The sequence below is a fragment of the Morone saxatilis genome, unplaced genomic scaffold, assembly GCF_004916995.1.
Source record: "Morone saxatilis isolate NCDOM2014 unplaced genomic scaffold, NCSU_SB_2.0 Contig20, whole genome shotgun sequence".
NCBI lineage: Eukaryota > Metazoa > Chordata > Actinopteri > Moronidae > Morone > Morone saxatilis.
In genome coordinates, this window is record NW_023339763.1 from 9702360 (window position 1) to 9719359 (window position 17000).

The following is a 17000-nucleotide window of genomic DNA, read 5'->3' on the forward strand; positions in this document are numbered from 1 at the left end:
TTAAATTTTGCCTTTGTGTTACAGTAAACTGGCTCAGGATAAGAATTATTATCTTATGGCATTTCAACTTGTTTATTATATTATACCATTTTTCTTCTATTAATATAATTGTACTTTATTTGTTTATTTTTTTCATTTGTGCATTTGTTTATATTTATACCAATATTACATATTTATTGAAATAACTACTCAGAACTGTATTTAAAATAGCATGTGATAGTTTTCTGTCACTCTATTGGACACATTTAAACTCATCACAATCTATAAAAGATTGTTCTGCTAGATCACCAAGTCACCAAAGGTCAAGCGGTACTTATTTATTTATGTAGGATTGCTTGGTATCATTGTGTAATTTCATTTTATTGTGTGTCAATATTTTGGTATTTATGTTATATAATTTTCTTTTCACATTTTTATGACTGCTATAATGTATTATATTAAGTATGTGTGTTCATTTTTACACTCTAGATAACTATGATCCAGAGGGCTATAACCCAGAATCTCCAGGACTGACTGCAGCAAGTCGTAACCAGTACCGTCAGTTCATTCCTCGGGTGCAGACCCAGCGCTCCAACCTCATCGGCCTCACCTCTAACGAAGGACAAGGCTCCCGAGGTAGCACTTATTGGCGTTCTTAGTACTGACACTCTTCCACTAACTAATCATGGGCAGTGGGAACTATTGGACTTAAGTTTTTAATGTTGGACAGGGTCCAAACATAAATGTTCTGTATGATGATGGACAGCTTTGTGGATATAACAAAATGCAAAAGCTCCTAGTGTTAATCAGTGTTTCTCTGTGTTTTTGTCTACGTGTGTGTCTTCCAGCTGCCAACATAGTGATCCAGACGGAGCCTGCCACTGTAGCCAGTACTCCTGGAAGCAATGTCTCCCGTTTCAACACAGATCAGGACAGCAGGAAGAGAACCATGGGGCCCAGTACAGCTGAGGGACCAGCAGCTAAAAAACCCTGGATGGAAAAGTAAGAAATCAAAGTAGGAATGTCCCAATCCGATCTCAAGTAACGGCGCCAAGGCATTTTTTAACTGATCATATCGACTATGTTAATCTTTATTGAGCCAATTTTTTGTTTTATGTCAGCTGTCTTTACTCACAAAGCATTCGTGCACGGTGCAGCCATCGTCAGCTCCCTCGCTGTTTCTTTCTTCCACTCTGTTCTGTGGGTGTGTGAAAGCAGGAGCAGCTCCACCCACTACTTAGTTTCACTGGAGAGAGGAAAAAACATTAAGGAACAGCGTCATGCATTTTGTTTCTTAATGCAATGCAGGGCTATTAAATTGTCAAGCATATACATTGGATTGATTTTAATAACCTAAATGTACTTGACGTGTGCACTGTATTATCTGAAGTATATCAGATCAGGACTCGGCAGATAAAAAAATATGAAATGACATCCCTAATCCAAAGACTGTGTCTTTGAAAGGGAGAAAAGTCTTGCCTATTAAGATAAATTTTTTAATTAAGCTCTGAACTTTGGATTTTGCACTTCTACATTTAGTACTACATATTTATCAATGCCTTAATGGCATGGAGACTTCTGAGTGACCATAGACACTTTATACCTTCAGCGAACAGGTTCTTATTTGGTGAAGAAACTAGCTGGCCAGTTGAAATTTGATCAAACAAACTGGTCCCTCCACTGCCATTTCCTGTTACTGCTAAGGGAGCCTTGTTTCAAGCCAAGGTGACTCATAGGTCAGAAGCCTATCTCTTGCACGCAGGTGCATACAATCATCCTCATGACAAGGATGCTTCCATTGCAAAGCCTCTCCTTTTAATCCATCTTGTGTGTCAAGCAGGTTGATATTTGTCCAGCTGTTATGGATGTAGGCTTGTTCAGTTTGAAGACAGAAACTCAAACCTCAGGCCGTCAATCTGGGACCCATTTCACTGTTAATTGTTGTTAAAGATCTTGCCCAAAATGTTGATTAGCTTGTCTTCTCTTCTTGTTTTAGGCCAAACTTTAACAACCAACATAAGAGCAGTTTTCCCAAGAGGTATCACTATGTGAACACTAAGTTGGAGGTGCGTAAGATCCCACGTGAGCTCAACAACATCACCAAACTCAATGAGCACTTCAGCAAGTTTGGAACCATCGTCAATATCCAGGTAAAATACATCTCACATGGCAGACAAACTGCAGGACACAATGTAACAGACTGTCATATTTACTATACATGGTTCACGTATGTGTTTACACTCTCCACACAACTTGGGAAAATGACCAGTAGGCCTATAATCCGAGTAAACCATCACAAGTTAAGCCTGTTTAAACATGATACATGATATAATGTGAATCCTAGAATACAGCGTGTAACAAAAATATCACCTGATTGAATAGTGGTTGTGCTACTTTGGATGATGCCAGTAATCAGCTCTGGAGAAGTTTGTTTCGTTATATAAACTTACCTAACCTGTACAATTTCCAGGTGGTGTTTGGCGGAGACCCAGAGGCGGCATTGATCCAGTACACAAAGAATGAAGAGGCCAGACGGGCCATATCCAGCACCGAGGCAGTCCTCAACAACCGCTTCATTCGTGTGTACTGGCACCGCGAGCCCGGCACCAACGCCACAGGGCTCCAACAGCAGGAGCAGAGCTCAGGGAGCCAGGCGGCCGGGTCAGTGCCCAGCCAGGGGCCGCAACACGGCAACATGCATAAGGTTAGTATCAATAGCAGAAACATACACAAGTCCCTTCATCTTTTCATGCTGATCTCGTAGTCTTGCCACGTTTCTGAAACCCTTCATCAGATTTCCTCCCTTTTCTTTTATCAGCAGGGGATCAAGCAGCACAGTCCAGCGGCCTACGTGTTGAACAACACTGTGCCCAAGCATCGCCTGCCAGCAGGGGCTGGAATCACAGCCACAACCAAGCCGGACAGCTTGAACCCAAACACAGACCCTGTCACTGTATGTTTTAGTCTTAAGCGTGTGTGTGTGTGTGTGGTTGTGAGTGTGTAAGGGATATGATATTTATGAAGGGTTGGTGCTTAATGTATTATTTGTCTACAAACTCATTCTGATTACCTAAATGTGTCGTTCTCTCTCTCTTTGTGGCACTTAGGTGGCATCTGCACTGCCAAACACTCAGAAGGGCCCGTACTCTTCCGCAGCCCTCAAGTCCTCCTCAAAGAGCCTTGGGAAAACAGGAAAAGCACTTGAAGCACAGGAAGTCCTCAAGAAGAAACAGGCATGTTGCCTAATTTTGTAATACATATTTTGTCGGTATGAGAATAGCCGATTTGGGATTAGCCATTTGTTTCTCTCAGGTGCCACCATTGAGAAAGGAAATCTCCATGAACAGCAAATAGTGTTTTCAACCTCATTGAATGTATTTTATTTATTGTATTTTTTATTATTATTTAGGAGGCACTAAAACTCCAGCAAGACATGAGAAAGAAGAAGCAAGAGATGTTAAAGACACAGATTGAGTGTCAGAAGGTAAGACTGCCGCTTCCCCTTCTTTTCTGTCATATTTACCCTTTCTTTTCATTTTTTTTCCCCCCCTGTGTACACATTCTACTCTCTCACTGTTTGTGCTTCTGCTTCCAGGCGTTGATAAACCGCCTGGAGAAAAACCGAGGGATGAAACCAGAGGAGAGAGCAAACATCATGAAGACCCTGAAGGAGCTGACAGAGAAGATTGCACAACTGCAGAATGAAATGAACCCTAACCCTGCCTCGCAGGTCCCTGGCACCAAACCCAACCACAGCCAGCCCAAGACCAAGACTGATGTAAGTTTGGGCCCTTTTGGCCCTGAGCGTGACAAAAAGCGCATCATGTCTTTTACACAGAGAGAGTCAAGCAAGAGTCAAGTGTTTCCCTCCATTTGCACCATAGATGCTGTTACTATGTAAACTGTGGGTACAGTTTAACACTCACTATACCCTGTTGTTAGTCAGAGGACACACAAAAGTTGTGTTCACTGTTCATCTTGGTTTGTCACTTTTCTTCATTGCTTCTCTGTGTTCAGTGAACAAAATGTTTTCTCATTTAACATAACTTGTGGCCAGGCACAGAAGGAACTGCTGGATGCTGAGCTAGACTTTCACAAGAAAATGAGCTCTGGAGAGGACACAACAGACCTCAAGAGAAAACTGGGACAGCTACAAGCGGAGGTAACACACACACACACACAGTAACCAGCGAAAAAACAAGTCTATAAAGAAACCACTAGGGATGTCACAATTCACGAGTAAAAGCGAAACTGATGTATTTGTGCTTTGATACAGCTACTGACTCGAGTCATGTAGGACAATGACCGAGCAAAGTCGAAAGTAGATGGTGTCCTTTGCTGTTTTATAAAGGGCATCATGATTAATTTTTTTATCTTACTAATTTGAATCATCACATATTTGCACTACAATTTAATTGTCTCAGGATATATCTTTAGGTTTCTATACACCGCACACACACACACAAAGCGATAAGACCGTGACAACATTTTTCATCAACATTTTTCTTGGGGTGTTTAAGGGTGAGTTTGAGGATGTAATACCAAGAAAAACCTAAGAGGAAGTGAGCAGATTAGATAGTAGTCACATATGTCACTCAGCACTGCCTGATAGAAAAGCGCAAAGTAATGTGAACACCCTAATCACCTTTCATAGGTTCTGGGTTAAAAGCACTTCTGCAAAGGGAGGAAACAATACAGCAATAGTCTTCAGTCTCCAGTCTTCAGTGCAAAAACATCAAGTAGGATGACTGATTAGATTTTGGTGGTGAAAGGTTAAGGTCACCGACATCGTAATATCCTTGGGGAAAAAACACCTTTTCTTTTATAATTCAACAGCATAACTCAACAGAAGGGTGATTTTTATCATATTTCACAGCTGGTCAGACACCGAACGAGATGAATCATTTGAGGTCAAAGGTCGTGTCCGTGTGACCGTCAAAATTAGTTTTTAGGCCGTTATTTAAGAATAAACTGGGTGATTCTAGATTTCATACACCTGTTGACTGGGACGACACAATGAGTAAACAATAATTAGCACAGGATGGGCTTTCATCTTTCCATCTCATCCATTCTGCCTCTACCATACTCCCTCATTCTGACCTTCAAGCATAAATGTGAATCTGCATGGGAGAGAGGCTTTGCATCTAAAATGCCAGGAGAAAACAAAGTAGAACATTGTGTATAACAGAATCCAGATGTGTGTGCCTGTTTAACCAATACGTCTAGAATGATGTTTAAAAATGTATATTTACCGGAATCATAGATTCTAAATTACCATCAACATCCACTTCCATTTAGCCAAAAAAATACACTTCTATTCAATTCCTGCCTTCACCACATATATTATGAGTCTGGACAGACATGGGTGTAAACTGCAACAATGACTTATAGGTGGATGCGTACAACTATGGTGCAGTAATTCTAGTTTGTTCATGAAAAGAAAAGTTCTGCTCTCAGCTGCATCCACCATTGTTAATCAGCTCAGACTTGGCCAACATCTCCTCTCCCCTCCAAACTAGCGGCATCACAAACACAGACGAGGTCGCCTGTGTCACAAGATCAGCCGAACAAGAACATAGCTTTTGTTAGCAACACCCTTCCTGGCATGTTTTTTTTTTTTTTTTCTTCTCCCCTCTACCCCTGTGGGTCCTAAATTAGCTAGTTGTTAAAAATGCATACCCGACCCTCCTTCTGCACATTAAACTGCAGCCACTTAAGCAAGCCCAGAGGAACAGCCGCTAACGAAGCCAAATCAGACACGGGTCCAACGCAGATGGAGCCGCGTCTCATTAAAGTTTGAGCCGCTGGTCCTTGTAAGAATATCGCAGGATGACAATTAGAGGGAGAAGTGAGGGAGGGACAAATGGAAGAGTGGTTGTGAGGTTGTGGAGTGGTTAGGAAGCGAGGAGATGTCACTTTAAAAATGGAGGAGTGACAAACTAATGGTAAAGGGCAGAGAGTGACTGAGGAGGAGAGTCAAGAAAACTCACTGTATAAATTAGGAGCTGATCATTTTGTCATGCTAGATTTATTTTATGTTTTTTTCCTAGATAAATGATAAATCGGCATACTGTAGCTTCCTGGCATGTCTGGTTTCACATCGAAAAGCACAACAGCAAACGTCGAGGCGCAATCTGTTTCCCACATCTGTTCGTAATGACTTTTTTAACACAGCCAGGTGTCGCCCATATATTCTTCGGTGCGTATTGAACAACAGCGGGAACTGCATTAAACCTCCCATTCTGTCCTCCTTTTAGGCGACTTGGTTGGGTCTGATCCGGCCTCCAGCGGGTCGGGGTCGGGGCCGAGGGAAGATGGCACTGGAGCCCGGTTCGATGCACGTGGGCCGCGGCAGGGGCCGAAGCCGGGAGATGATGGCTCGCAGCGGGTCCGTGAACCGTATGGTGGTTGACCACAGACCCAGAGCCCTGGCTATTTTGGGGGTTACTCAGGAGGAGAAGGAAGAGCTAATGCCGCACTTTGTGGTGAGTACTGCTTTACTCTTTCTTTTTTTAATTATTATGATTATTTAAAGAACAATAAATATTAAAGTTCAGTTACACTGAATTTAATTATTGAACTACTACACAGAAATTCAAACCGATTTTTTTCTCTTAGAAATTTGGCGAGGTTGAGGATGTCCGTGACCAAGACGCCAACAGTGTCGTCATGACCTTCAAGACGCGAAGTGAAGCAGAGAATGTAAGTCACATGGCTCAATCAGACCAGTCTCGCTCTGCCTTTTTCTTACTCTTTCTTTCTTCTCTTATCCTCATCACCAAAAATCATTCAAATATTTTTTTTCTTACAATAATTTTTTGACGTCACTGGTACAAAATCAGTGAAAGTTGTAAGCAGAACTTAGTTGTCTTGAAAGTTGTCTTGTTTTATTTTCTAGGCAGCTAACCAGGGAGCGAAGTTTAAAGGGCGCGTGCTGCAGATTTCCTGGTACAAGCCCAAGACGCCCTCTGTTACAACAGAGCCAGAGGAGGAAGAGGCTAAAGATGAGGACAATACGGTACGACACCTCACACACAAACCCAGGCACTTAATGTGGAACCATTAGTAGCATATAGCCGCCCAGAAACCAGGAAAGGAAATTCATGTACAGTACAAACTGAAATCCTAAGTGGGGAAACTTTTGGAAAGTTTTAGTTACATTCACAGATTTTACTTGTACATTTGTTTCCAGTGCTTTTGAATTTTTCACTGCAGCTCCCAGTGGAAAATCAGGGCAAGCCTCTCAGTACTAAGAGCATTTTAGCCCTTTGAGTAACACTGCATTACTGTTGAGTTGTGTGTTTGAGGTTGCAGTCTTCCTTGTGTTCAAGTAAGTTTTAAATTTTTATATCTAAGCGCCGATTCCATTGCTTCAATATGCTTTGTATAATTTTGAAAATATGTCTATTGCAAAGTTAGAAATGATTTGATTTGAAGAGTCTCTCTGAAAGCTGATTAACTGGAGGCCTTCTCCCTTTCACACCAACATTTTGTATATAAGGCAGCAGAATATTAGAAACAGGTGGTGGGGGGGTTCATTTTACATGCAAATGTAATCCAGTCAACTTCAGGATGGGACAGCAAACACACATGGCTTTGACAATGATCGACATGAGTACTCGTATTTGACAAGACACCCTTTGCTGTGTAAAGAAAATGTATAAAAAAAAACCCATCACTTCATCAGTTTGAGTGTTCACAGCTAAACAGGAGATTTGTGGGTTTTTATTTTTTTTACTTAAACAGAAGGAACCTAGCTCTTACTTGCCTGGTGAGGAGGAGGAAGAGGAGGAGGAAGAGGATGACGATGAAGATGACGAGTACGAGAGCCGATCTTGGAGACGATGAAGGCATTGTGATTCGTCATTACCTGCTCTGCAGCCGCAGTCGTTATTTTCCCCCACATAAAGTCAATAACAGAACTCATTTTTTCCTTTCCAGTATTTTCAGACGAAGTAATTTTAGACTCTAATCAAAGTAAAAACATCTTTACTTTATTGTACATGAAAAGAAGTTTAGAGGGCTGACGTTTTTTGTATCCCTCGACTAAACAATTATTTAAAACATCTCACTTTTGCTGAGAAAGAAAAATGTTAAGTTGTTCTTATAGATAGGAAAACCTATGTAAGTTTCAGTGTGCTTACCAGATGATAAATATCAGTAATGCACAACATTTGTGTCTACTGTGAATAGGTATTTTTATACATACTGTATTTAAGCTCTTTTTCTCACCAGTTTTTGAAAAATCTTGTCCTCAGTTCAGGGGCAGCCATTCCTTCACCAATAGAACGTTCTCTGTTGCTACCAGAGAGATATTTATTTATTTTTCCACTGCATAAATGCACTGTGCAGTGCCTATATTGGCATAGTATGGTGTGGTTTCCCATTTCATTCAGTTTGTTTTGGTATGGGTTTGCCCAAAAAGGATCCAAATATTTTTAACTGTGGCTCTCTGTCCTGGCATGAACACATGGTAGTTTGTGCATGTTGTATTCCCAAATAAACAGAGCCACCCCTGCCCAGCACCCAAGGGTGCTGATACTGTACCATGACCATATTAGAGCCAGTGCAGGTACAGAAGGATACCAGTGCAATAGAAAAATCCGAACTATGTTTACAAATTGCCATGTCCATGCACGTCAGATTCAGTCCTCGTAGTAAATATTCAAATATTCCCCACTTGTGTTTCGTTGCTCCCTAAAGTGTCCAGTGCCACTCTGTGTAAATATAAGCACCCACATGGGTGTTCTACATTTTCTAAGAGTGTGTAACATTTTTCACTTGTTTAATTCTGTCTCCCGGCCGTCCAAAGGGCCTGACAGGACACGGATCAGATCACCCATTTAAAAAAAAAAAAAGGAAAAAAAAGTGAGATCCATAGACAGGTGTTTGAATGTAATACTGAACAGTTGATTTTAATATATATGTATAAATAATTTCTTTGCCTTACACAATCAGCGGATGGCTGAATTTTTACAAGATTTGTGATTTACTTTTGTAAATTTTGTAAATGCTTGAAAGAGAAATTACTGTTGTACCTTTTTTTTTAAGTTTCTTTTTCTGTCATTTTAAATGGATGACAAGGTTGTGTGTCAGGTAGGAAAGGTCAAGCAAGAGTGCTCAGTGTCTCTGCTTATTCACAAGAGTTGTGCATTTGTGTTCAACCCAGTCTGTTGTTATTTCACTAAATTTGTCATCTGAGTAGCACATTTCTTTTTAACGACACTGACACTGAAAGGCATAAGGAGTCACGCCCCCTCACATTATTATTTGTGCATTAGTGCAGCTTTGCCTGCATCTGAGTATTGTCAGACAGTGCTCTAAACCCACTCTACAAGTGCAGCCACAATGTGCACCTTTCATGACATCACATTTTATTTTGCGTTTTGCCTTCTTTACATTGACTGTATTTTAGAATCCTCAAGGTGGGAGGAAAGAAATTCATTAAAGCTCATATGGAAATATGCTCGATGCAAGAAAATACATTTTTGAAAGTTCAAGTTTTTACTTTTGTTGCTTTTCTGAAACCAATAACTATGTTTACATGCAGCCTAATGAAGTGTTATTTGATGTATGCTTATCATAAATCAACTCAACTGATCATATCCATTAATATAACCAGTCACACGGAAGCACCAATATGAGAGAGGAGAGACTTTAACTTGTAGCTGTACATACTGTACCTACAGGCAGGAGTCTGCATGCATATAGAAATCTGGATGTAAATATACATGCAGATTTATGCCTGCGTGTTTATACAGTCAGTAACAGAGAACTTAGAACAGTAATTCTCTCCTTTTCTCCTGGTACTAGCGCTACATTTAAAAGTGTGCAGAACTGTTTGAAACGCATTACGTGATTTCCTCCCACCTACCTAATGTCGGTAGTTCTCTTCTCGTTTAGATTGCATATCTCACTGTTGACTGATTACTCAGAAGCCTCCTGCCAGTGACCTCATTGTCCCCACTAAAATCTTTTTAAAATTTTTTGTTTTTTGGGTTTTTTTTTTTTTTTTCTTTGACGTCAGTCAAAATAAGGTTTAGGTGTGCGATGGAAAGCTGAAGTTTTTCCCTTTGCCACTTACTACTTAAATATGATTTTCTCATGTGATTTTATTTTTAGTTTTTTGTATGAGGTCACTGGCAGTTTAAAAAGGACAAACCTATACTGGCAGGGTTCTTGCTTGTGTAAGTGAGGATTCAGGGAAGGTCTCTCTCCCACTTTTTGTACTATCTTCTGTATGCTACTATCACACAACGGTGTAAAAAAAAATGTAAAATGTTTATTGAATAATAGTTTTGGATTTGTTACTGTTTATATTTGCAGGATGTGGATGTATTTTCTTCATGTATTTTGTTTGTAAAAAATGGATTTCTAATTTACTAGCATGTTTGCTTTTGCCAATAAAGATGGAGGAATGGGGGAGCTTGTACGATGATAAAAAAAAAGAAGAAAAGAAAAAAATACAATTTGAATTGGATCTTGGAGAGACAGAGAGAAAAAAAGAAAATCTTAAGTTAAAGAAAAAAAATTGACAAAAAGAAGTCAACATTGGCAAGGGGGGAAAAAATACGAGCAAAAGCATTCCAGAAAATATTACCTTAAATTCTTGTGTGGTCTCCTTCATTTTGCATGTTGTTTGATAGAAACATGTTAGATGGTGCTAAAGGGGGGAAAGAGCACTGTCACACAGCATCAGAGCAGATATGAGCACAATTACCCATTGACTTAGGTCCAAATATAGAACTATTTACTATATATACTACAGAACTCTACTTCAAACAGTCATTTGCTTACACATGGTCACATAAAAATTGCATTTTGGCTTTTAATATTAAGTTTTAAGAAATTAATCTTCAGTTGCTTTAGAAAGGGAAAGAGGCTCAGCGTTAACTGAAAGCCACTTTTATTCTACTTTTCTTCAAAATACTCAAGTACAACAGTGAATTCAAATTATAATTAAATCAGAGTTGGCTACTTATAGGATGTCCAAGAAAAGGCTGCTACTCTCAAAAGTTACTTATTTTTTATAGTGATGGGCTTACTGATCCTTTTCACAGAATCCATTCCTTCGAATTGATTCACGTAAATGTATCAAACCTTTTTTTGAATTTTGGCACTTTTCCCAAAACATGGTGCCAGTTTTTTCCATTACACTCTGTCATAGTAGGCTACAAGCACATTCGACAGTTAGTGCTGCCTGGCCCACAAAACCTCTTCAAATGTATTACCAGTCACCATGTTGTGTTACATTAATAAAGATAAATTATTCATTTTAATGCATAGATTCAGCATCCCACTTGTATGTAGGTAGGCTGTGTAAGCCCAGCGCACGGTGTTACAGAAATGTGATTTGACTGCATCAATTTGTCATTAGCAGATGTCCCACTCCCTCCCAGTTCAAGTGAACGGTTCATTCAGTCTTGTTCAGTGTCAGTGAGTGAGAGTAGCTGCCAGGCTCTGGGTGGAGTGCTGGACAAGACTTAAATCACTCGGGCCCTTTTTACACCAATTTAGTTCCACCAGTTTTGAGTTGAAACATTGTAATCAGATGCACCATTATCGGAGGGCGCTTCACAATGCACAACAGCCTGTAAAATATGTCACACCCACTTTGGTTCCCAAGGAAAACCTGCTGTTTTTGTCTCCAGCTGGGAACCAACTTTTAAAGTTTCAAACCAATTCAGTTTTGGTCCAAATGCTCAGATCTGTTCAAAACTAGGTCTTGAACTGGAATGGAGCTGGTTCCTCATTGGTGGGAAAGGCCTGTCACTGACGTCCGTGATTTCTTCTCATCCATTGGGTGTCCCACTTCTTTTGTTTTGAGTGACTGCACCACCAGCAGGCAGTGTGAGTGGTACCCTGCAATAACAGTAGGTAAAAGTAGGTAGTATGAGTGGTAAAAGTAGGAGATTCAAGCCGTTCATAAGCAGTGAGCACTCGGTACGTTCGACAGGATGACCTGGTACAAAAGAGTTGTTCAAAAAGAATTATTTGTTCATTTTTCATTAATTCTTTAGTTTACATCCTTAATTCTGTATTTATAAATGTGAGAAATGAGAGGTTGTCTAAAATTGGTGTAATCACTAATGGGGTTGAAAACTTGGAAAGTGTTTTCTCCCCTAGGAATTCTTTGTGGTTTTATGATTCTCAACATTGAATCACAATGAACGTAATTCTAACAGAAAGTATGTGTGGGGTTCTATGTGGGGTTTGGGCACACATATAAGATAAATCTAACTGGAGAGTTAACATAATTCTACACCCTCCATTGTGTCTATGCTGTGTAGGAGAATAGGCCCATCATTGTACTCACAGGCGCTCACACTGACACCCGTGCCCCCAAACAAATCCCACCACATCACAGGAAAAGACCTCTGATGCTCAGTTTAATTACAGCACCCAGCGACTACGACATATTAAAATATCACTGAATAATGCATGAGCGTTTCTTACTTTAGGAAGTCAAGTGAAAACACTCAGAGTCTGTTTGGTTTAATGCAAGGACTTCCGGCTCTCCCAGAGGGAAGAGATTTCAAACTGGGGCCTGAGTGGCACACTGCTCGTGGCAGATCCTGTGGCGGACCGGTGAAGAAACAAGTACTGGGGGGAACTGGGCTCCATTAAAATTTGACATTGGTATAAATATATATAAATATAAAAATATAATTAAAAGTAAGTAAAAGAGTAATTTGATAAAAAATAATAATGAGTTGTCTTTCTAATACTATAGCAGAGTAAAATAATCCACCTTTTTTTTTAAATGACAAGTCAAAATCATCTCAATTATGAGTTCTAATCATGAGAAACTCATGATATTTTTGGGGAGATGGGCCAGATATTTGCTGAGGTAATCAAACAATTACATTAAATTCTGACTTTGTTCCATTATAAGAAATACAAAAAACATTTTTTTCTAAAATGTTGTAAACATTAGAGAGAAGCAGGCCCATATGTCCAGCTATGATTACTGAGAAACAAGAAAACAAAGGGTGCTTCAGTTTTTACTGAAATGACTCTTCAGACTGGGTAAAAGAATGAATGCAGTGACAGTTAGGGCATCCTGGTGGAGTGTAAGCCTGTCATTTGGCCACAGATATGACAACACTCTCTATAAGACATGTCAGATGCAATCTTCAGAATATGAACAGCACAGAGATGACACAATTGTAAACAATGAGCACTAAATGATGAATGGCCCCGGCAATACAACAGCTATTAAGAGAAAGGGGGAAGGCTGTGAGGGTGAGGTAAGGGACTTCCAACATCTTAAATCCAGTGGGATCCCTGCACAGCTTCTCACCTTGTTTCTTTAGGCCATTTTATTATTAATGCAATTAATGCGTGGTTGCATTTCTTATATAGGCTCAACAGGTAAATCAAAACGACCAAAACTTTATAAAAAAGTGTCTTCATATGTGTGTGTTAGGTCATGGAAACATGCGCACAAAGCCGTGCAAATAGCCAGCAAAGTTTGGCTATTTGGTGAGAAAAAAAAAAGACCTTGGCTGTTTTAATCTGTGTAATGAATAAGAACATGCCAACGCGGTAATGGATGCCTGCCACCGCGCTGCTAAATTATTCAGAGTCTGGGGAACCAGAGAGGCGGCCGGCAGGATCGGATGGACCCGCTGTATCATCAGCGCGCCTCTGCCAGCCTGGCTCCTCTTTCGGCCCGTCCAACCCCGGGTTCCATGAGTTTAAGGCGGGCGGCCACATGAGAAGCCTGTAAGGCGGCCCCGAGGATTTGGGCGTTCTCACATGGGAGGAGAGGAAGGCAAAGGGGCCCCCCGGGTCAGCAACCTGCGGGGCCCCTGTCCATGGTGCTGAAATGATTGGCGCACTGTAGTGATGGCGCTTGAACTAACTCTAGTGTGCACGTCGCTGTTGGGGTTTTCATGCTGTTTAATACGCCCAAACGCAGTTGGCTCAACAATGCCTTTTAACGCTGTCATTTTGTAGTCCATTGTTGGCCCCTTTAACCCATTCTGAGTTACAAAGGTGAGGCGAGATGTGCGTAATCCTGATTCAGAGCACCTTTTTTTAAAACAGAAATAATAATAATATAGGCTACAGTGGTTCACATAATAACGGTCAACTCATTGTTAAACCAACATCTCACCAATGAACAATGTTTTATTATAACAATATAGGGATTATTCGACAATCCCGCACAGAGAACTACATTTTGCAACAAGTAAACTGAGCAGAGGAGCAGGTGGGAGGGGAGGAAGAGGAGGAGGAGGAGGAGGGAGGCTGAAAGAAGAGGAGGAGGAGGGGGGGAGGAAGAGGGGGGGAAGAGAGGGACGCCGGGAGGCGCTGCCAATGTTAACAGCTCAGTCTGGTGAAGGAGAGCACAGGAGCTCTGTAGCTGTCCGCTCCCCGGCTTTCATGTCAGGGGCCACACTGCTCGCGAGGTGCTTGCAGGGAGGAGGATGATGACCATGAACGGCAAGCAGCATTTCTCCATGCATCCGGCTCTGCACGAGCCCAAGTATCCCGGCCTGCATTCAGGCTCGGAGGGCATGCGCAGAGTCTGTCTGCCCGCCCCGCAGGTACGTTCAGGTCAGGGGGGAGAGAGAATGGCTTTAGAGTATACTGAGTTAGAGGAGGGGGAAAAATATCACACTAGAAATGTCTGTAAAGTTGATTTGACAGGACTTTGTTCTATCCGCTATCTCCCTCTCTCTCTCTCTCCCCCTCTTTCTGTGTTTCTCCCTCCCAAACCCCCTCCTCCACCTCCTCCTCCCCCCCCTCTCTCATCTACACGTCTATTCAAGCAATGCTCTTCCTTTCATATTAATTTTTATGACCTGCGCTTTGAGGAGGGTTCTCTCCTCTCCTCGGCGCTGCTTGCCTTTGGAAAATGTTTTTTAGATCCTGAGAGCTGCCTGACACAATTCCCCACTGACTCCAGTATGCGCACTCTTGCTTGCAGCTGCAGGGCAATATATTCGGAGGCTTTGATGAGAGCCTGCTGGCACGGGCAGAGGCTCTGGCGGCTGCTGACAGCATTGTCTCTCACGGCAAGAGTCACCCGTTCAAACCAGACGTGACTTACCATACCATGAGCAGTGTCCCCTGCACCTCAGCCTCCTCTTCTTCCTCCACCACCGTGCCCATCTCCCACGTCCCCTCCACCATCGCCTCTCACCACCACCACCACCACCACCACCTCGGGCAGACCCTGGAGGCCGGAGACCTCCTGGATCACCTCTCCACCAGCCTGGCCGTGACCGGGATGGGCGCTCCGGAGCCTCCCGGGATGACCACGACGGCGCACCACCACCAGCACCCTCACCACCACCTGCAGACCATGGGGCAGCTGCACCAGGCGATGGCCAACATGGCCCACCCCCACTCTCTGTCTGTGCACGGCGGCATGGCATGCGTCAACGACGTGGAGTCGGATCCCAGGGAGCTGGAAGCCTTCGCCGAGAGGTTCAAGCAGAGGAGGATCAAACTCGGAGTGACCCAGGCGGACGTCGGGTCTGCGCTGGCCAACCTCAAGATCCCCGGAGTGGGGTCCTTAAGCCAGAGCACCATCTGCAGGTTCGAGTCCCTCACCTTGTCCCACAACAACATGATAGCGCTCAAGCCGGTTCTCCAGGCCTGGCTGGAGGAAGCAGAGGCTGCGTACCGGGAGAAAAGCAGCAAGCCGGACCTTTTCAACGGGAACGAGAGGAAAAGAAAGCGCACCTCCATCGCCGCGCCGGAGAAGCGCTCTTTGGAGGCTTACTTTGCCATCCAGCCGCGGCCCTCCTCGGAAAAAATTGCGGCCATCGCCGAAAAACTGGACCTGAAAAAGAATGTGGTTCGAGTGTGGTTTTGCAACCAGCGGCAAAAACAGAAACGAATGAAATACTCTGCGGTGCACTGAGGTTCACACATCATGAATAAAATAGCCTACTACATTTTTGATCGAGTGATTAATAATAGCCTAAGTAGCCTAACTAACAGGGATTTTATCAACAGCTCTTCACGTCTCGTCTGGGATTATAAACAAACAAACAAACAAACAAAAAAAGACTTTTACTTCCACTTTTCATTTCGTGTCATTCACTCTTCGTTGTTGCACTTTTTTTTTTTCGATTTTGTTATTAATATGGGACTGATAAATGTTATAGGTCTGCGGGGGAGGCTGATCTTTGATGTTGTTGATCATGTATCTTGCACACACTAACGAACTTCTCCACCCTGACAGTTTGTCACATTCAGGGATATTCACTCACTTTTTTTTGGTTTTCTTTTTTAAACCACCAGTGTGGAGACTTACATTTATGGGCTGTTTAATTGTCAGCGGTGTTGAGACAAAGAAATGAGTATTTAGTGAAAAGATAATTCATTTATTTATTGTTTTTGTAATGTTGGTTGAGATCAGAGTTTTATCCTCCACCTCACTGGCTCACATGTGCAGAAGTTCACCATCATATCAAATGTGTTTTCACTTTCCTATTAATTCTGAGTAATGTGAGTTCAATGAGGAGGGGTTCAAAAAAATAATCACCCACCTCTTTAAAACCACTATTTTTTTTTATTTTTTTTTTTGCAAACGAATCTGCCCTCTTCGTGAACTGTGTGGTAGTCATTTTACGCACAAATATGAGTAATTACCGTAACACTTTCACAAGGTATAAACACGCCGAGTCTGTTTATGTTGAATTATTTAGAAATGGGAAATGACACCGTCATATATGAGGCACATCCGTGTGTGGCTTTGGCTGCTGCTATATTTTACTATTTTGATGTGAACATGTTTTGGAGCATTACAGGTGTGCTATATAATTATTATATAGCCCAGATATATATACAGTATATATAGGCCTACATCACCTAATTTAAGTATTTGATTTTTTTGTCACTCTTGATTTCACTTGAAAAAAAATGTGTGAAGATTAAACTTAATAAATTATTGGTTATTTTCTAAAAAAGATTCTCTGAAGCAGCGACTTTATTTTTGTGCTTTCTTAAGTTGTGTTATTTTTTTTTAAATGAATGCCTATAACTATAGATTTTTTTTT

At 41.7% G+C, this 17000-nt stretch overlaps 2 protein-coding genes across 6 annotated transcripts in view; both read left to right on the plus strand.

Moving 5' to 3' along the window:
• The window catches only part of rbm27 (RNA binding motif protein 27), a gene marked incomplete in the record, with an annotated part of 18212 nt that extends 7627 nt beyond the window's left edge, over window positions 1–10585 (plus strand). Inside the window, 13 exon segments of one of the 5 annotated variants that reach the window (XM_035666080.1) lie at window positions 469–615; window positions 828–981; window positions 1976–2129; window positions 2450–2683; window positions 2798–2932; window positions 3087–3212; window positions 3389–3463; window positions 3575–3757; window positions 4037–4141; window positions 6237–6464; window positions 6598–6681; window positions 6878–6997; window positions 7726–10585. In XM_035666080.1, the coding sequence (XP_035521973.1) occupies window positions 469–615; window positions 828–981; window positions 1976–2129; window positions 2450–2683; window positions 2798–2932; window positions 3087–3212; window positions 3389–3463; window positions 3575–3757; window positions 4037–4141; window positions 6237–6464; window positions 6598–6681; window positions 6878–6997; window positions 7726–7827 (1847 nt within the window). 5 annotated transcript variants of the gene reach the window in all.
• A 3829-nt stretch (window positions 10586–14414) lies between these two features.
• pou4f3 (POU class 4 homeobox 3) lies at window positions 14415–15859 on the plus strand. Its single transcript, XM_035667038.1, has 2 exons — window positions 14415–14534; window positions 14918–15859. The coding sequence occupies exons 1-2, from the start codon at window positions 14415–14417 to the stop codon at window positions 15857–15859; spliced, it is 1062 nt and encodes a 353-aa protein (XP_035522931.1).
• Window positions 15860–17000: the final 1141 nt, after the last annotated feature.

Excerpts from the sequence above, each read along its gene's own strand:
- pou4f3 (XM_035667038.1), top strand. The coding sequence starts at position 14,415 with ATGATGACCATGAACGGCAAGCAGCATTTCTCCATGCATCCGGCTCTG. Across the intron at positions 14,535-14,917 it reads TCTGTCTGCCCGCCCCGCAG|CTGCAGGGCAATATATTCGG; the intron begins GTACGTTCAGGT and ends TCTTGCTTGCAG.